The 19,900-nt window shown below is 35.8% G+C and overlaps 4 protein-coding genes across 5 annotated transcripts; 3 read left to right on the top strand and 1 right to left on the bottom strand.

The window, feature by feature from the left end:
* The first annotated feature begins 5,000 nt into the window (after positions 1-5,000).
* On the top strand, positions 5,001-7,927 carry VPS2.1 (SNF7 family protein). The gene is made up of 5 exons (XM_018128187.2): positions 5,001-5,198; positions 5,772-5,902; positions 6,581-6,685; positions 7,221-7,481; positions 7,598-7,927. The coding sequence occupies exons 1-5, from the start codon at positions 5,162-5,164 to the stop codon at positions 7,733-7,735; spliced, it is 672 nt and encodes a 223-aa protein (XP_017983676.1). The 5' UTR covers positions 5,001-5,161; the 3' UTR covers positions 7,736-7,927.
* Positions 7,928-8,856: 929 nt separating this feature from the next.
* LOC18588319 (RING-H2 finger protein ATL52-like) lies at positions 8,857-9,529 on the bottom strand. The gene has a single exon (XM_088809977.1). It carries the CDS (start codon positions 9,383-9,385, stop codon positions 8,861-8,863), a length of 525 nt encoding a protein of 174 aa, XP_088666103.1. The 5' UTR covers positions 9,386-9,529; the 3' UTR covers positions 8,857-8,860.
* Positions 9,530-13,046: 3,517 nt separating this feature from the next.
* On the top strand, positions 13,047-14,255 carry LOC18588317 (F-box protein At5g49610-like). The gene has a single exon (XM_007012631.3). It carries the CDS (start codon positions 13,047-13,049, stop codon positions 14,253-14,255), a length of 1,209 nt encoding a protein of 402 aa, XP_007012693.3.
* Positions 14,256-15,612: 1,357 nt separating this feature from the next.
* Positions 15,613-19,401, top strand: LOC18588316 (mechanosensitive ion channel protein 10-like). Of its 2 annotated transcripts, XM_018126599.2 has the most exons (6): positions 15,613-15,748; positions 16,005-17,542; positions 17,694-17,817; positions 18,213-18,506; positions 18,583-18,785; positions 18,961-19,401. In XM_018126599.2, the coding sequence occupies exons 2-6, from the start codon at positions 16,086-16,088 to the stop codon at positions 19,235-19,237; spliced, it is 2,355 nt and encodes a 784-aa protein (XP_017982088.2). In that variant the 5' UTR covers positions 15,613-15,748; positions 16,005-16,085; the 3' UTR covers positions 19,238-19,401. The 2 variants fall into 2 exon arrangements, with proteins under 2 accessions (XP_017982088.2, XP_088666555.1); XM_088810429.1 differs by having other exon boundaries at positions 15,623-17,542.
* Positions 19,402-19,900: the final 499 nt, after the last annotated feature.

Below are 19,900 nucleotides of genomic sequence, written 5' to 3'. Positions count from 1 at the left end.
TAGCCTTTGAAAAGAATAATGGAAAAACAGTCCTAAGATGGTGAAAATTAAAGTTATGTCAAGAGTGAAGATTCAATGTTATCTTCACACAGTGAACCGTTAAAGCAATACAGAAAGTCGGAATAGAAAAGGTGAAAAAGGAAAAGCAAGCACAAATCTTCTCCCCACGAGAGAAGGGAGAAAGTGAAAACCCTCTGCTTTTTCACTGGCTTAAGCACATGGCCTCAACATCCCAACATAAATTAGTTTCCCTTTGCAGTCACAGAATTAAATATCTCCATGATTAAAAAGATGTTTCTCATTTCTACACATTTGAATATAACAACACAGTTGCCTCTCCTCACTGCAAATTTGCATTGCCGACTATCACATCCATGCTTAGATTTCCTGTTTCTCTAGTTGAGGACATCCTTGGGGTATCACATTGAACATGGACTTTGAATTCTGAAACAGTAGACAAAGGGACAGCAGATGCTTGCCATGGCCAACTGTTGAGCTCCATAAATTCTGTCTGTCTGACCTTATACTTGTACTATCGTAAACAGAGTGGAATCTCAAGAATTTCTTTCTGTTAGAGTAGTTCGTGGGGATATCATTTCTTGATTTGGTGGGATAGGACCAACAGCTTAAAATATTATTAGAGACATCTTTAACTAAGAAGTAAAAACACTAACTCCGACCAGATTAGATAACCTTCTTCCTGTAGTTTTACCCTAGCATCAGCCAGATTCTGTACTCATTTCTCCTAGACAAACAGATTCATGTCTTACAAATTTATGTCAAAAGGTTGTTTCCAGGGTGAATTAATTTGCCAAGTTTGGAAAAGAAAACGACTGAATCGTTGTTACCGTATCTGGTGTGGACTTTTACTAGTATGGTGTGGAACTGAATTATGGTGTGATCAAACTTCAACCAGAAGAAAATTCCAATCTATCAATGATCTAGATGTCCAATCCCCGATTAAACTGATGAATAATGCTAAGCCTCTGCGGACAAGTAGGGTCACACATAAGGAATCTCAGAAGTCAAAATACAGCAGGATCAGACATGATAGCAAAAATCCAAACTAACTTTTGCACCAGAGGAAAAAAAATAAAAAGTTTATGAGCAACCACGTATTCTTTGGGATGAAATGGGACAGCGGAGACTGGCCACCATCGTTGACCTGATTACCATTCGTTCAATTACTCCCATACCAAAAGAAGAGAATACCCCCATCCCAAAGAAGAGGAGAAGGGGGAAAAAAAGGGGAAACAATGGAGAAAATCCAGAAAGCAAAAACTCTCTGTCCACTTGAGAATGGTGGGAACATCTATTAAGACTAACACATGTCATCCTCAACTTTATTGGATTGAGATGTGTTCAAAGATGGACTTTGAAATAAAGATAAGAGAATCAACATGATCCCTATCAACATGTCACAACTCTCTCTCTCTCTCTCTCATTTATGACATGTCATGATCTTCAACAACTTAGCTATGTTTCTCTAATAATAGTGTTCACAAAAGAATACTCCCTTCCCCATTTAGCCGCATTAGCATGTACACACATTAATTAATACTCACATTTAGAAATAACCTTGATTTGGTGACCCTTTATTTGCTTGTTTGCTTCCTATAATTCAAACTACCATTGATTCACATTTAAACTCCATTCCTCAGGAGTTCTTGTTGGCCTGTACGTTTGATATTTGAGCTCCAAAAATGGAGGCAAACCGCTAACCACTCTTCCTGTTTACTCATCAGCCTCCAGGGAACGGTAGAAGCAGCAAAGCTTTGAGTGGATATAGAAGAAAAGAAATGTCTGGATGTTTGTAAAAGTTTCCAAGAAAAACCCAAAAACCAATAATTAAGCAAATGGAAATTAAATAAGAAAAAACACTATTGAAAAAGACAGGAAAATTTTAAAATAGAGAGCAAGAAATACAATCCATAATACAAATAATTTGCCAGTAAGTACAAGTGGAGCATGTTTCTCAACAACCAAGCACAAATCTGTGGTACATAACATATTACGTTTCCATGGTTTTGTAACAGATGCATGTGGAGCAATGTCCTAGCCTACACCTTGAAAGGATTATTAGTTAAACCAAGGACCACTTCCCAGCTATAATAGGTTTTCCATCCTCCTCCAGGCCTCTTCTTTTGTCTTAATAGAACGATGCATGGTTGGTCAGTGGCGTCGCCAACTGCTGGTTACACAGCGCAATACGCAAAGGCTATATCCCTTGGGACCATAGCCAGAGTTACAAGCCAAAACACTGATTATAAGTGTATACAATATTTCATTTATATCACTGAATCTGCCTCTTTTGTTACTTATTGAGTGATAGAATTAATAAAATCCAATGAGTTTCTTGATAAAAATTCTTAGAACCTATCATTATATCAATAATAATCTATCAGTCAAATCAATTACGATCATGTGGCCAACAAATTAGAGATGCAAATCAAAAGCCCCTTTGGATGAACACTTTCTAACTCGGCTTAAAATCAACAAATTAGTTAAACTGGTAAGTAAAAACAGGGGCTTCTGATTTGTTTGCCAGCGCAAAAGGTGCAATTATCAGGAATTACTGTAGCTAATTAGCAAATTACTTTGGTTAAGCTAACAATAATTTCCAATGGGCCCTTTTGCTGGTATTGTGTCTGGGTCGAGGGCACGTGCTCTGCTCCCTGTAACTGGCAAGCCCACCGAGGAGCGCGTGAATTGCAACAGATTGAGAGTGAGACGACAGAGCCCGCACGTGACCGCCCCGCCCTCTCTGTACAAGCATGTCCCTCAAGCGCACGTGTGCTACGTTTTCATTGATTATTTTAAGGTTCCGAAATCAGATTGTTAAAAAACTTTTAACAAAAATGGAAAAAGAAATTTACAGCAGCTTTTAATTTTAAATGCAAAAGGAAAGGTACATGAGAGAGACTGAGAGGGTGCTTTTCCCCCGCGTGAGGATACTCTTTTAAACCTTTTAAAGTAACCTCAATTGCGCTGTCAGAGAAACCAAAAAAAAAAAAAAGAGAGACGGAAACGCTGTTTTCTCTGTTTATGGCATCCGCTAAAACCCCACTCGCTCGTAGTATGTTGAAGATGGCACGCCCTTGGAGTTTTGGGTGAAAATTTTGCTTTAATTCCAATAAATCTGTTTGTTGATAGAATAGACTATCACCAACAGACTTTAACTGCATGTACTGTTGTTGCTGCTGGTTTTTCTATAGCAACTTTGCTGCTACTACTGAATAAATAAAAGGATCGAATCAAAGTAGTATCTAAATAGAACTTAGCTGAAACCAAACTACCAAAGTGTTTTGATGTTTAGGAGTTGCATAACAGAAAAACTTATTATATATAGTTCTGTTTTACAGTGGAAGAGGGTTAGCGTTAGGGTTTAGGTTACATTTAGAATACATGAGTTCGGAAAATGTATGAGTTCACAAATTTGCAAGTTGTGTTCATACTCATTGAATTAGTGTAGAGTTTAATTTTATTTTACCTATCTTAAGCATATAGTTAGCAAATAGACAGTGGGTACCTTTTACTCTTTTAGAGCATATCGTGCATGTAACTAGGTTTAATATCAAATAGATTCAAATACTAGCTTCTCCAAACAATTTTCTTCCGGAGTTCAACCAACAAATGTTATTTATATTTATATATAAGACGAAGAAAATATATGAAGAATTTTCTGTGCCTTAAATGCATATAGATTAGAACTCTATTCTATCCTTAAGGTCCCCGCTATGTTGCTGTTGGGGTGGTAATATAACTTTAGAATTCAAAAAAAATATCTAAAAAATTAATTACAAACAATAATTTGGAATTTTTTTTAGAGCTTTTTTTAAAAAAAAAGAGTTTGATTGAGAGAAAAAGATAGAGACAGAATAATTGCTTTTGAATTTATTAATTCTAACTTCTAATGCTTATATATAAATAACTATGTGATTATTTGTCAAAAGTTATCAGTATTCATCAAATGGTCATCTTTTTTTCATCAAAAGTTAAAATTGTTAAATTTTAATTTAATAGATATCTTTCATCGAAAGTTATCATCTTTCAGTTTTGATCTAATAGGCACCATTTGAATTAGTTTCTTTCTAAATAATTTTCAAAAGTAATTTGTTTTATACTACTTGAATAGATATTCTCTCAGTTTTTAGCTTACAATCTACTAGGGTTAATTTCTTCGACAAACACATTGTGTATTGTTTCAACTTGCTCAATTAACTTTCGTTCCTTTCATCAACATGCACCTTACATTTTATTATGATATAACATAATGCTTCCATCCATATATATATATATACACACACACATGCATGTGAGGTGGTCTAAATGTTTTGTGACACAACAAAGGTAGGTCATCAATGAGAGGGGATTGAAATGCATGACATTCAGAAGCTACAATTTATAGTGGCCAACATGGACCTTTTCTTAGGTAATGCCAACCCCTCCATTGTTTTATATTCTTCAAGACATTGATGTAAGCTGCCCTAAGTGGGAAAGGAGAAGAATATTCGATCCCATCCTGTGGGTTGATAATTGAGAACAATTCCTTCCCTTCATTTGATAACAACTCAGACATGCAAAATGTAAAGATAGTTGAGAAAGTGGGCTTCGACTCGCGGTTAAAAGGAAAGACTGTTGGGTCTCAGGTGTGCTCCTGTTAGTTGTTGGGTCTGAGTTTGGAACTATTTTGTCTTTTTTTTTTTTTAAAGGAGATATTAGGCCACAAATAAAACAAAAACTTGGGCCCAAATTCATGGGCTAAAAAAGCACGGAGAGTAAGAACTGAGCCCACTTATGTAAGAAAAGAGAGCCCAGAGGCCCATTTGGCTCGGCTAAGATAAAAGGAAGCATAGTCTTCAATCCATATGGCTCGGCTAAGATAAAACGCGGTCTAGTCATCAAAATGGACCCTACCAATACAGATAGAGTCACGTGTGAATTTGGATTGATTATTCTCAATTCCCATTCCTTAACCACTCTACCGCGTAAAACAAAATAAAGTTGTTTTCGCGGCCGAGCGATCAAACCACCACGAAGAAGCAATCTCTTCCCCAGCCCAACCATAAAAACGCAGCGACGACACGCGTTTTATATCAGATCGGATCATTCCAGACTCCACTAATTCGTTTTCAGACAGCTTTCTTAGTATCGATCGAACATGAGTTTCCTCTTTGGCAAGAGAAAAACTCCAGCAGGTATCAAATCTTTTTCATTTTTTTTAAATAAATTGAAAATTGTATTAAAATCGAATGGAGTATACGATTTTGTTTTGATCGTTCCGTCTTGAATTCGATCAAGTGATCGCAGATAGAGGGTTTTAGTGATTGAAATAGTTAATTGTTTTTGCTGATATTAATTTTCGGAGATCTTATAAATTTTGATTAGTATTAAGAGTTTCGGTATGGAATGTTAAATTTTTGTTAATTCTAGAAATAGTTATGAATACATCTAATGTAAGCAATTTTTTTGTGCTATTAAGATCAATCAGTCGCATGGTTGTTTGTCCATATTTGTAACGGTAGGGTTTCACAATTTATTCAGTGGAGTTTTATCGTCTTAGTGTGTAATGCCCACGTTCTATTCTTATGAAAGGTGAAGCATACCGATTATGTGGGGTGTGCGTTGTATGGTTTTCAGTTTTATAATTTGTTGCCAGGTTTGGAGGCATTTAGACAGTGATTTTGGATGGTGTGGATTGAATGGTGTTGGTCTTTTTGTATTGAGATATTGGGTAATATCTAAAAATTATGAATGGATTTTGGTTTCAGAGCTTCTGCGGGAGAATAAGAGGATGCTGGACAAATCTATCAGAGAGATAGAGAGGGAAAGGCAAGGTCTACAGACGCAAGAGAAGAAACTGATTGCAGAGATAAAGAAGAGTGCAAAGCAAGGGCAGATGGTACGTTGTATTTTTTACATCATTAGTGTTCGTTTGCTTGACTTGTTACATCTGTGTTGTTAAATTGTTTTAAAATTGGTATGCTATTCGATCAAGTGCTTATTAGCTTGACAAATTTATGTTCTTTTAGGCAATCATGAGAAATGAAAGGTTAATTTTGGCATACATGAGGTTGCTTTTATTGGCGATGTTAAATATAACATGGTGTGATTCAGTGCTTGATTACTCTATTTTTATGTGTTTATAGCATGTTTGGAAGGATTAGTTTGATGTATTGGCGATGTTCAATATAACATGAGGTTGCTTTTAGCTCTTTCATAAATAAGCATCTTGCAATTTTTATGGAAGCATTTATGTGCTTCTTTTTTCTCCGTCATTTTGAAACAAAATGCATCAATTATGTATCTCAGGTTGTACTTTTGGCATTTTTGCTGCTTGAGTTCTGCTTATGTCTATTTTGTTTCATATTAGTGGACTCATGCTGCCATTTCTTTTCTCATTGTGCGTCAAGATTGTATTTTCCATCTCTCTTCTTGTGAAACTAGGTTTCTTATAACTTCTGGACTTGTAAAAGTTATTATACATGATCTACATGTTTCTTGTTAAACGTGAATGGGCTTTCATGGCCACTTGGCCTACATCCTTAAAATTTTTTGATTGATGGCAATCTTATTTCAGGGAGCTGTAAAGGTGATGGCAAAGGACCTTATCCGAACACGACATCAGATTGAAAAGTTTTATAAGCTTAAATCACAGCTCCAGGGTGTATCTCTTAGAATTCAAGTATGTATTTTTATCTATCCATTTTGTCTCTGTGTCAATGACTTGAAGTGTGCAATTGTTTTTTAAAGTGTTTTGCATGGAAAATTATGATCTCTTCTCATGCTTGGTAAGTAGATGGACATCAGCAGCTATAACTATTTAGGGGGCTAGTATAGAAAGTTTTGAAATATGGCAATGCTATATGCATAGGAATAAATATGACTTTATTTTGTTTTCCAAAATGAAAAAAGAGGATAAGTTGCAAGATTAATCTATCTCTATTCTCATCTGAAAATGTTGTTAAGAGTCAGGGCATTAATAATTAAATTGATTAGTCACCAAATGTGATATGGAGAAACACTTTGTCTACTGGTTGTCTCTGGCAGAGGATAAACAAATTGGTTGGGCTAGCTGACTTCTAAAAAGCCCTAGGCTACTTGAAGTACGATTCAAGATTGAAGCCTTGTCAATTTTTACAAGTTAATGGCAACTTTTGATGTTATTGCCTGTGTATCTTAAACTTTAAAGCTTGACTAATTTTCTGTACAACTTCCAGACACTGAAATCAACACAAGCAATGGGTGAGGCAATGAAAGGTGTGACAAAGGCAATGGGCCAGATGAACAGGCAGATGAACTTGCCATCCTTGCAGAAAATTATGCAAGAGTTTGAGAGACAGAATGAGAAGATGGAGATGATGACTGAGGTGATGGGTGATGCAATTGACGATGCTTTGGAAGGGGATGAGGAAGAGGAGGAAACAGAAGAACTTGTAAACCAGGTTCTTGATGAGATTGGAATTGACATCAATCAAGAGGTACTATTTTCACCATTCTTATCATTGTAGTGCATATAGCTTGATTAGTCTGGCTTTTTTACCCAATTTAAGTTGTTAAGATGTACTAACTTTGCTTACTTTGATCTAATTCACAGCTTGTAAATGCACCATCAGCTGCCGTTGCAGCACCAGCTGCAAAGGGTAAGGTTGCACAGGCAGAAACAACTGGGAATGATGACAGTGGAATAGATAGTGAATTACAGGCAAGGTTAGATAATTTGAGAAGGATGTAGTAAGTATGCCTAGCTACTTCTGTATAATACAGACATCACCTCTATGTTATATGTGAAAGTGCATTTGGATTGTAACATTTTGGAAACTGTGCCAGAGTTTATTGATTCAGGATTTGGAAATATGTGGAAATTATAATAAATTACTTTATGTAAATTTATACATGCTTTTGCAGTAAATAGGTTTTGCATTCACTCTATTGGAGTCAGATGTACAGCTTATTGTTCAATTTTTGGTGGATTAGTTAACCTCTTGTGTACGTCTACATGTGTGCCCATTCTGGCATTGCCTCATTTGTGTTTGGATGGGCAACATAAAGTATCAAGATTGTGGTCCCTGAGAAACTCATTGAATGAACCCTGGAAATGCAAGATTTATTACCAAGTTTTCTGATCTTATGGGTGTCTGGCACATGATACCGTCGATTTTTTGTTTGAAGTTAAATGCGATGTTGATAGTAAGAAGTTTGAGTTTGTTTTGCCGGTGGAGGAGCTACTACAGTGGGTTCTATGAGAGATGTTTATTCTGCTGTTCAACTAGTCATGGTATTCTTTAGCTAGGACAGTGGGTTCTATAAGTGAAGTTGTTTGTGCTGGGAAACTTCACCTCCGAGCTTGCCCTCGCATTACTTGCATTGCAGTGTTTGCTGCACAGTTTAGGACCTGCTGATTGCAGGCACAAAAACATAGAATAGCTAGTTGAAATGTTTATGTTTTTGTCTTTTTTTTTCAGAGGCAGGAATGAGATTTTTATTCTTTCCATCGTCAATGGAGACTCTCCCTCTGACAAAACTGCATTATCGACGAGTATTCTGTTGTTACACAATAAGTGCAAGAAGTTTCTGGGATTAATTGTGTATGCTACATACCAAAACTTGATTTCTAAATACACAGGGAAGCGACATGGCTGGCTCCGTCCAGCTTTAACCCTAACCCAGTTGGAGCACTAAAACGAGTTGACTGGCATCCTTGGTTTAGTCTTGGTTAAGAATTAAGATCGTCACGCATCCCAGGCCGACAAAGACCAGGACCAAGACAGACTGGGTATCAGGCTTTCCCTACCTAATCAATCAACAAAGAGATTAGCAAAGAAAAGAAGAAGAAAACAGATCAACAAAAATGGCGAACTCAAACTGGGATGCTGGTATCCAGCAAATCTTCCCTGGAATTCTCTGGTGAATTAACCACTGTGTGCCGATGACAAAACGGAGAAGGCTCGACAGAGGCACGACAAAGCGGGCAATCAAAATGAGAATACAGCCACATATCTATGCAAGGAGCATGGAAAGAATGCTTGCACCTTGGTAACTGCCTCACCTCCTCTCCGTCTTCGAAAATTGATAAGCAAACTGCACATTCATATTCTCCACCTGGGTCTTGGGATCCCATGTTGCTGCTTTCCTTCCTGTACTTGAAACTTGACAGCAAGTTCCTGCTGGGGTTTTCAAAACTCTGGCCGGCCGTTAGTTCTGCAAGCCTGGTAGGTCTCTGCCTGGACTCATCCCGCCGCTGTGTGCACCACCGAATGATGATAAGGTTGTATATAGCCAGCACGATAGCAGCTGTTCCCACGACGACCAGGCCGTAATAAAGCATAGGCAAATTTGACTTTGGAGAAAGGGGAGGGGATGAAGGGCCTGGAGTGTCCCCCATATTAAACTAAAGGGGAGGGGAGGGGGGTTTCAGATATGGCAAAGAATTTACAGAGGAGGTGAAGATTTATATGTAGAGCAAATCATGAAGAGAATGGTGTACATGGCATGGCATAATAAAAAATAACTGGTAGTTAATCTAAAAGCCGTGGTTGTTATGTCGTCGTGAAGAAAAATGTTGCATAAAATCTTTGGCCAAAAAGAATGAAGACAAAGCAAGGCACAATCACTAGACAGTGAACAAGGGTGGTGGTGAAAATGATTGATTCTTGATAAGAAACCTCTCCTTCTGTCTCTCACTTTCTTTTTATCTATCTCATTTCTTTGCCTATGGACAATTAAATATGTGGGACAAATAGTTGGTGCACGAAACCTATGGGACGATCCAACAATGAGTGAGCTAAGAGATCACTCAGTTCTCTGCTAAGCACAAAATAGTCAAACAAGTCATGTGTCTCTTAGGACGATTGAATTGTTTCTATTCACGACTCAGTGTAAGACTCGAATCTTTGGCACGGTGAAGTACACAAGGCCTAAAAGGAAGATTGGCCAGCCTCTTGATTTCATTTGAGAAGATCCTCATTGGATGAAAATGGGAATGATACATATATAGAATTTTTTTTAAAGTTATCTAACTGTACTAGATTTCTTGCTTAAGTTATAATAGGACAGTGGAAAGAGTTTGTCTGCTACATGCCTGATGCATGCATCATGCATGCCCTGTATCCATATGGTCTTATGAAAGACATGTTTTCGGCAAGCGGAAAACTTGGATAGCAACGTTCAAAGATGTTGTTCAACATCTTACTTCAATTTGCAATAATGCAAAAATTGTATGCAGGGAAGTAGTCTTATTTGAAGCCATGATTCGAACCAAACTACCCATTGCATTGAGGTCCATGACGATAAACGATATGGCACAAGAATCAGTTACTTTCTTTGGTAAATGTATTCAGATTATGGCAATATTCTCGGTCAAGCTAAAGAATATGGAACAAACTTCTCTCAGCTCTTTCTTTCTTTGAACCCCTTTAATCTCCTAAAAACTGTCCATTCATATTGCTGCTTCCACCGGTCTTCATCCCCAGCAGTACTACAGAGAGGAACAGAGAAGAAGAGAGAAAAGGAGAGGATGATTCAGTTGCCCAAAGTGGCAAAGATTTTTCAATTTGTAATACAACAGGTTTTCTACACTTAGTCATTGACTGATGTCTGGGTTTGTACCATGCACAAATCATTTTGGATTTTAAGCCAAAAAGAAAAGAAGAATGGTGTTTGTTGTTACTTTTTAGTATTCATGTTTACACAGTCGAATACAATAGATAGTAAGGATCTAAGATATCGCTTTAGAACAGATGAAAAGGCATTTATAAGCCAACCCAACTTGCTTTTGTTCAAGGCTCCAACTGCTTTCCTAGCCAAAGAAACAGTGCCTCCCCAAATTAAAGAAATTTTAATTAAAGTGCCTCAAATCTCCATCTACAATTGCTGAAATTTCATTCTTTCACCAATATTGAACTCCCTCGACTTCTTTTTCTTTGAGTTCAAGTTTTTCCAGCAACGCCTACTTATTTTGAGCTAAGCACTTAGTGTTGGTGTATTTTCAAAATGATAAGTTGTAATTATTGGACAGATACATCAATTGAAAAGTTATGTTACATAATGCGACTATTGAATTGTTGATCTTATAAAGTGGTATTTGAAAAAGCACCTATAAATCTAAAAGTTATGAAACAATTAAAAAACACTATTACTCATAAATTAAAAGAAATTATGAAAAATAACCCTCATTGTAAGTTCAATTCAAAATATCTTTCATTATAATTTTACTTATTTTTAGTCAATTTTTGGCATGACTTCATAACAATACCCTTTAAACAATTTTAAACAAATTAAAATGATTTCGGTTTTCTCTATCCCGTCATCCAGACAAAAATTTCAAAATTAAATCCTAATTTCTCTCTCTTGCCAAATACTGTCTATCTCGCAATCAAGCTTTTTCTTACCATCTCAAAAAGCAAAGATAACATCAAGGTATATGTTTTAGGTTCTTGGATTTTTTGGTTTATTCATAGAATCCTAAAGTTGAAAGGTTGAAATTAATTAGACATATTTGTAAATTAAAACACTGTATGACTTTGACAACTTAAACTTGGTTACGAGCAGTCAAATCAGTTATTAGGTATTGTATTATTGGTTTTTAGGCATTGTATCACTGATTTTTAAGTATTATGAGATTGATTTTTAGACATTACGTGACTTAATCATCACATAACTGGTTTTAGACATTATGTGACTAAATTTTAAGCATTGCGTGACTGATTTTTAGACAATACCTTACTAACTAGTCACGTAATGCCTTACTAATTAGTCATATAATACTTTACTAAGCAGTCACACAATGCTTATCAACCAATCACCCAATATTATATTAACTAGTCACGTAATACTTAAAAATTAGTCACGCAATATCTAAAAATTAGTAACGCAATGCCTAAAAATTAGTCACGTAATGCCCAAAAATCGAAAAGTTAGTAACGTAATGCTTAAAACTAATCACGTAATATCCAAAAACCGGTTATAAAATACCTAAAAACCATCAAAACTATTGAATTTCATTTAACAAAATCGACAGCTTCAAACAATACACTATATTCCATTTAACAACATAATCAATGAATATGCCTATTTGGCGAATAATGCTCAAAGTACTCAAAGGTTTTTCTTCATATATCAAAAATCACTTCAAAATGCTTAAAAATACTCAAAAAGCTTAAAGGTTTTTCTTTGCATATCAAAAACTATTTCAAAATACTCAAAATACTTAAAGATTTTTTTTTTTACAAAGAATACTTCAAAAATTAATAGTCTGACGAGAAAAGCTCAAAGGATATGAGTCGATTTAAGGTGCGGATCTAAACATATGGGTCAGTTTCATTAAGAGTAATTTTGTCTAAAATTAATTTTTTTTAGTAAAAAATAGTTAAAATTATAGAGAAAGCTATTTTTAAAAACACCTAATGTATGATAGGTATTTTTGAAAAAAGAATCCCAAAAGTTATGATTTAAAAAATTATATCTTATAGTATAAATGGTTATCTTTTTATAACGTAATTATTGGAACAATGTTTTTATCTAAAGATTTTATTTTGTAACATATAAAGATGTGTTTTAAGACATAAAAATACCTTAATAAGAGAGTTGTGTCCTTAAGAAGAGACCTTTGAAAATTTATATAAAGAATTTGCTGGCAAAAAAATTTAAGAGCAAGATATAAAAACTCTAAGTTGTCACCATTTACCAAACGTATCCAAATTCAGAGAGCTTTCAATGGTAATAGTGTGGGATAATATTCGAAGTGTCTGGGAGGAAAGAAAATGAGAATTGGAGGGTGCCAGGTAGTTTACCGGGGAGAAAAAGTCTCTAGGTCTAAAAGTCCAAACAGGGACTGATCTATCACCTCCTTCTTTTCTATCAAGTTTCCAGAAGATTTTGAGAATAAAACCTTTCCTAATAATATTCGAAATAGAAGAACTAGTCCTTGTGAGAAAAATATTAGCCCTCTGTATATTATGTATTGGTTCTTCCGCGGTGTTTAACCGAAGTTTTATTATCCCAGTGTTAGTTTGCTCGTCTGCTTGCGTCTCTGTTTCTTCTTCACAATGAAGCCCTGTGATTTGAGCTCCGATGTCATGTTTGAGATTTTGTCACGAATGCCTTTGAAGATGCTAAGAAGGTGTAGACTTCTCTCCAGGGAATGCAACAGTCTCACCTATGAATCAAGCTTCATGCGTCTTCACTGTCAGAGAACAAACACAATAGCAGGATATTTTATTCAAACTTCAAAAAAGAGTCGGGGCTACTCAACCTTTTGTTCCATAGACAATCCAGGTGTTGCTTCGGATCAGTTAACCCTTGATTTTCTACCTGAGACTGTGCACATTCGTGCTACTGCTGATCAAGGTCTGATGCTTTGCGAGAGCCAACGTTCACAAAACCGCTATTATGTTTGTAAGCCCGGCACTAGGCAGTGGGAAACCATACCAAACCCAAATCCTCGATACTTCACTTGTAAGACTGCCATGCTGGTGATTGGTTCAGACCCTTTACGGTTCAAGCTAGTTCGACTTTCAGATCCCGAGCCAAAGGAAGCAGAGCTTGAGTCGGAGTATTCCGAGCCAGAGCTCGATAATTACAGACGTTATCCCTGCGAAATTTTTGATTCAGAAATTTGGGCTTGGAAGCAACTCGATGATGTAATGTTATCCTATGACGAGTTTTTCGACTTGGGGCATGCTATATCAGCATATGGTGGGCTGCATTGGCTTACATCCACAGGGGACAAAAAGAACATACTATCTTTCAATGAAGATAAAGAGAGTTGGGAGTCGGTTTCACTGCCAGAGTCATTCTGCCACGGAGATCATTGCTACCATGTGAACCTTGCAGAGTATGAAGGGAAACTGGCATTAATCTACCAGAGACCAGAGATTCCTCTTTTGGAGTTATGGGTCATGAAAGATTATTATGGGAAGCTTTGGAGTAAAAAACACAGAGTAAATTTGGCAGACTTTTGCAAAGAGAATGGCTTTTATTCGGCTTACACTTTATATAACGCTGATATGATCTTCATGCAAGGATATTATACGGCAATATTTTATAATTTCAAGAATGGTCAGTTTGATCGTTTAAGACTTCCATCGACACACATGTTTAGCGAATCAGCATTCTTCTTTCAGACAGATTATGAGCCAATCATCCTGAGACAACCAAGAGAAAAACTCTCCATGCCGCATTGTTACAGCACCCTTATCTTCATGCTATTTTTGCTTTTTGTTCCTCTTCTTATTTCTTTTACCTTAGGTGTATAAAAACCTAGTGGTAGTCTTGGAAGGAGCAGTGGTCAGCTTGTGATGACTTGATAATATTTCAGATTTAGGTACAATGATTTTTGGTTGTACATACATTGTTATAAGATTTCTCTCTCTCTCTCATTTTACATCTTTAATTTAATGTCTTGGTTAATTATGAGAGGATTAAGCTAAGATAACTCGTATTATCTACTCAAAGCCATGATTTAAAACAAGCTACGTTTAAAGTTCTGCGTATATAGTAGAATATGTAATTCCCAGTACGATACAACAATAGCTTAACTACAAAAGGTTTTGAACACCTTTGGAAACAAAACAGAAACCAACATAATGTCGAGAGCATTCAGAAAACAAATCCAGTCTTTACAGTGCTTATAAAATTCATAAATACAGTCATTCAGATAATTCAAAGCATAAAATACAAAGAGGAATCAAGCGTTTAAGCCAAATGTTAAAGCAGCGAATGACTACCGATGGACGGGAAGGTGCATACTTGAAAAATTGCTTTGCTTTGCTTTCTCAATTATATCCCCTGTTTCTGTTCATGTGAGAAACCCTAACCAGATATGAGGAGCTTTAAAAATATAGAGATCACTCAAATTAAATAATAATAATAGAGAGGGAGTTGGAGAGATTTTTTTTTATAAAATTTATTAATATTTATGTTTAAATTCTTAAAAATTTTAAATTTTAAATTTTATCTTTATTTTCACTCATTTATGTTAAATGTTATATTTATATATAAAAGTATATCACAACAAAAATTCAGTCCTACTGCCCACTGCAAACCTTACTCATTTTTTTATCTATGAAATAAACCATTAAACCCCAAACTTGTTGTGCTGGAAAAATTGACTTGGTATTTCCCAGGATGAGTCTCGTACCCGAGCGTTGAAACCGCCAAGAAGGAAAAAAACACAACTCCCTCAAGGTTGACATGATCCTTGTCGGCATCATTAATCTTAAAAAAGCACATGTTCCACGTTTATTGTTTATTAAACAAACCATTACAGTACTATTTATTATCATCCTTTATGAAAATGGAAAACCAATTAAGCAAACTTGCTCCGCAGGCCCCACATACACTCTGATCCAACTCAGCCATGCCTTGAGTCATCTGATATGCTCTTCTTCCTGTACCGTTCTTCCACGGTATTGACTAGAGGCACAAGGTTTCACATCCCCGTTTTACCCTCACCGAACTCTAAATTAATAATTGGATAAATAAATAAACTAGTATATAATTAACCATTACTGTCACTCTTGTGGGGGACTTTTTGAAAAAGGTGCAAGTTGTGTCTTGTCGTTTTATAGATGGTCAGGAATGTGGCTGTTTATTTTAAAAGTAGGGTAGCCCGCGAAGGCCAAAGGGTCAGACTCCAGAGCCTGAGCTGAAAGTCTGCATTCTGCAACTATATTTCTGAGTATTTCTTCCCAGTCAACTTTTTGCAGATCGAAACAGAGCATTGTTGGTTGCCGAAAACCTTTGTTGTGTAATGGGTTTTTTAGCTTTCCTGTCTTTTTCAAGATTGGCTTTTTTTATGGAAATTATTGCTACATTTATGTTGTTGAAAGCAATTAATGGACAGCTAATATTTTTGCGGTATTCTATATCAAAGGGTCGTTGCTGATCATTTTTCTCCACCATTAACTGTTCTGCGCTTCTTGTTCTGCTAGTTTGCTGAGAAAAAAAAAAACAGAAAAAATTTAACCCTTTTTCTTTTCTTTTTTTTTTTTCAATTTCCCTAGAAAATAAACAGAAACTGGGCAGAATATGAGTGATTGAAATCAAGTGGCTAGTTTGGGTTTCAAGAGTAGAGTAAAGCTGATATGGAAGCTGGAAAAGGCTTGGTGGAGAAGAGAGGAACAAACGATGTTGTTCTCCATTTTTCGAGTCCTGAGGATTCTTTTGTCTTCAATAAGGAAAGCAATGATTCTAAAACTTTTTCTTCAATGACGGAAGCTAGTTCTTACTCTTCTCCTAAGAATCTTGAGCTGAAACAGCTTGAGAATCTTAGAGTCCAAGTCTCCACGCCCGTAACCTGTCCTTCTCCTTCTAGTGAGATTGCAAGGATGAGTCCCACTCCCAATAAGCCGCCAAAAATTCCCACTGATAAGAAGCTTACTCCAAGAAAGTCCCTTGGAAGGTCAGCGTTTTCGAAGCCAAAATCAAGATTGGTAGAGCCGGCCTATCCAAATGATGCCAAATTGGTGGAAGAAAAGAGTACACAGATAGTGAATGTAAGTTCATCACCTCATCGGAACTCACCTAGTGCAGCTTCACCAAGCAACAAAGCTACTACTCCTAAAGAGAATTTGAGATCAGCTCCCGTTACTCCAAAAAATCCTTTAATCTCTCCAAGCATAGAGGAGGAAGATGATGAGGAGGTTTACAAGACTGCTGATCTCAAACTGAGTGAAAATTCAGGTAAAAAGTGGAAGATTTTACTTTTGATCGAGTTTGTAGCATTTATTTGCATTATGGGGCTTCTGATTGCTAGTTTAACTGTGCACAAGCTGGAAAAAACTATGATTTGGGGTTTGGAATTGTGGAAGTGGTGTGTGTTGATATTGGTTATTTTTTGTGGTAGATTGTTTACTGAATGGATGATGAATATTGTTGTTTTCTTGATTGAAAAGAACTATCTGCTTAAGAAGAAGGTTTTATATTTTGTTTTCGGATTGAAAGGGAGTGTTCGGGTATTGGTTTGGTTGGGTTTGGTTCTTCTAGCATGGGGTTTGTTGTTTAACCATGGAGTTAAGAGATCAAAGAAAACTAACCGGATTCTAAATTATATTACTAGAGCTCTTGCTTCCTGTCTCATTGGATCAGCTATATGGCTGGTGAAAACGCTTTTTGTGAAGCTATTGGCTTCTTCTTTCCAATGTACAAGATTCTTTGATAGGATTCAGGAATCGATTTTTCATCAGTACATTCTTCGAGCTCTGTCGGGTCCGCCAATGATGGAGATGGCAGAAAAGGTTGGGAGCAGTACTAGCATGGGCCAGTTGAGTTTCAAGAATTTGATCAAAGATAGGGGAGGGGAAAAGCAAGAGGTAATTGATGTAGACAGGCTTAAGAAAATGAGGCAAGAGAAAGTATCTGCGTGGACCATGAAAGGATTAATTAATGTGATAAGTGGCTCAGGGCTGTCTACTATTGCAAATTACATTGAAGATGTTGATGATGAGGAGAATGAGCAAAAGGATAAAGAAATAACTAGTGAATGGGAAGCAAAGGCTGCTGCTTATCGGATATTCAAAAATGTAGCAAAGTCTGGTAGCAAGTGAGTATATCTAACTTATCAAAACTCTTCAATCCTATAATAGTTTGTTCTGTAATTGTCTCACCTCTCTATTTTTTATTTTTTATTTTTTTGAAAAGCTTTAAAGATGATTTCATTGCTTAAAGAAAGTCTCACCTCTCTAATGGACTAGGTACATTGAAGAGGAAGACCTCTTGCGCTACATGAAAAAGGAGGAAGTAAACAATGTGCTTCCACTGTTTGAAGGAGCTGTAGAACCTGGAAAGATCAAGAGATCAACTTTAAAGAACTGGCTGGCAAGTTCTTTATCAGTTATATTATTATTATTACTATGTTGTATATTATATTTATATGTTTCTTATGCTGTTTGTATTATATGCCTTTTTGAGTATTCTACATCAATTTGGATGATTTGGATTATTGTTTCGTTTAATATTGGTTCAACCAACTTTGGGACTCTGTTTGCATGCAAATTTTGATGTTTCAGCATTAAATATGCAAAAGTAGATTTAGTGTAATAGTGTTTTGCTGCAAGAATTGTGAAAATGAAAATATTATCCTGAAATATGTTGCTTATAAATAGTTGCTGTAAGTTGTGACATGAAGGTATTGAGCATCATTTTAGCGGTTCAGAACCTAAACAAGATGAATGCAATTCAAACTTATCCAGTTGCCTGCTGCTTGTTTGCAGGTGAATGTTTACCTTGAGCGCAAATCTTTGGCACATTCCTTAAATGACACAAAGACAGCAATTGAAGAGCTGAACAAGCTTATCTCAGTGATTCTGCTTGTTGTGATCATCATTGTGTGGCTACTTATGATGGGATTTTTAACAACCCAAATACTTGTCTTCATTTCATCTCAGCTTTTACTTGTGGCATTCATGTTTGGTAACACTGCAAAGACTGTATTTGAAGCCATCATATTTGTATTTGTGATGCACCCATTTGATGTAGGTGATCGCTGTGTCATTGATGGAATACAGGTGAATGATTAATCTAAGAAAACATATGGCTCTATTGTAGCAAGAGCACCTTGATTGACATAGTTTTGCCTTCCAGATGGTCGTTGAAGAGATGAATATTCTGACAACAGTATTTTTGAGATATGACAACGAGAAAATATTCTATCCAAATTCAGTTCTAGCTACCAAACCTATCAGCAATTTTTACAGGAGCCCAGAGATGAGTGATTCTGTGGAGTTCACTGTTGATGTTTCCACATCAGTAGAGCAAATTGGAGCTTTGAAAGCTAAAATAAAAGAGTATGTTGACTCAAAACTTTCTTCACTGTTATGTTCGCAAAATATACTGCTATAAGCTATGGAACTTATTGATACAATATCCTAGCTGGAGTTCTGCAACAATGATTGAAAGATGTCTTACTTACCTTTGAAGTACTATGCTGCATATATATATGACTTTGCAACTTTCCATCAGGTACCTGGATAGTAAGCCTCAACATTGGCGCCCTGGACACAGTGTACAAGTTAAGGACATTGAAGATGTGAACAAGATGAAAATGGGACTCTATGTTACTCACACCATAAACTTTCAGAACTATGGAGATAAGAGCAGCCGGAGATCGGAACTAGTCTTAGAACTGAAGAGAATATTCGAAGCTCTGGATATTAAATATCATCTTCTTCCTCAAGAAGTTCAGGTCACCTATGTTGGGTCAGCAGCATCTTCAGCAATTCATCAACCTACTCGATGATGGCATGGTGTCATTAAATACTGGAAGATTTTATTTGTTTCATATGATTTTTTTATTTTTTTGTTGGGGAAAAAATAGCTTGCATTGTTTTCCTTTTGTTGTTGGTTAATTTCAAGTTGAGAAATTCTTTTTGTATTATTTCAATCAATTATCGATTTTAACAAGCTCTGTTATTTCTCGGTACTACATGGATGGAGTTCAACTTTCTTTTCTTCAGAGTATTCACAAGTTTCTAAATTTAAGATATTAAAAAAAAGAAATTGAGATATTGGTAAAGTTTTAATATATATATATATATATTAATAAATGTACGTTCTTCTTTTTTTTTTTAAAAAAAAAGGAGATTTAGAGAAAGTTAAAAATGTTTTACCTTGATTAACTTAAGCATTCAGATAAATTAATTACTATTTTAAATTCAACAAACTATTATCTGCCTATTACATTCCTATAAACATCAATCTAAATGAATTTATAAATCAATTTTCACAATGTTGTTAATATATAATTAAGAAAAAGGTTATGTAAATTTTTATCAGCTGGCAAGTAAGTCAGAAAATATTTTTACTTCAATTCATCTAGTTTTTGGCTTCAATATTGACTCTGACATACAAACAAAATTAATAATGTTGTTTTAGAGTAAATCTACTTATATTTTTAAAATTA

This window comes from Theobroma cacao, chromosome 9 (assembly GCF_053813885.1).
Source record: "Theobroma cacao isolate CCN51 chromosome 9, ASM5381388v1, whole genome shotgun sequence".
Lineage (NCBI taxonomy): Eukaryota > Viridiplantae > Streptophyta > Magnoliopsida > Malvales > Malvaceae > Theobroma > Theobroma cacao.
The sequence above is the reverse complement of the archived record's forward strand: the minus strand, read 5'-3'. Positions and strand labels throughout refer to the sequence as shown.

Excerpts from the sequence above, each read along its gene's own strand:
- LOC18588317 (XM_007012631.3), top strand. The coding sequence starts at position 13,047 with ATGAAGCCCTGTGATTTGAGCTCCGATGTCATGTTTGAGATTTTGTCA.
- VPS2.1 (XM_018128187.2), top strand. The coding sequence starts at position 5,162 with ATGAGTTTCCTCTTTGGCAAGAGAAAAACTCCAGCAG. Across the intron at positions 6,686-7,220 it reads GTGTATCTCTTAGAATTCAA|ACACTGAAATCAACACAAGC; the intron begins GTATGTATTTTT and ends TACAACTTCCAG. Across the intron at positions 7,482-7,597 it reads GAATTGACATCAATCAAGAG|CTTGTAAATGCACCATCAGC; the intron begins GTACTATTTTCA and ends TCTAATTCACAG.
- LOC18588319 (XM_088809977.1), bottom strand. The coding sequence starts at position 9,385 with ATGGGGGACACTCCAGGCCCTTCATCCCCTCCCCTTTCTCCAAAGTCA.
- LOC18588316 (XM_018126599.2), top strand. The coding sequence starts at position 16,086 with ATGGAAGCTGGAAAAGGCTTGGTGGAGAAGAGAGGAACAAACGATGTT. Across the intron at positions 17,543-17,693 it reads GTAGCAAAGTCTGGTAGCAA|GTACATTGAAGAGGAAGACC; the intron begins GTGAGTATATCT and ends CTAATGGACTAG. Across the intron at positions 17,818-18,212 it reads CAACTTTAAAGAACTGGCTG|GTGAATGTTTACCTTGAGCG; the intron begins GCAAGTTCTTTA and ends GCTTGTTTGCAG.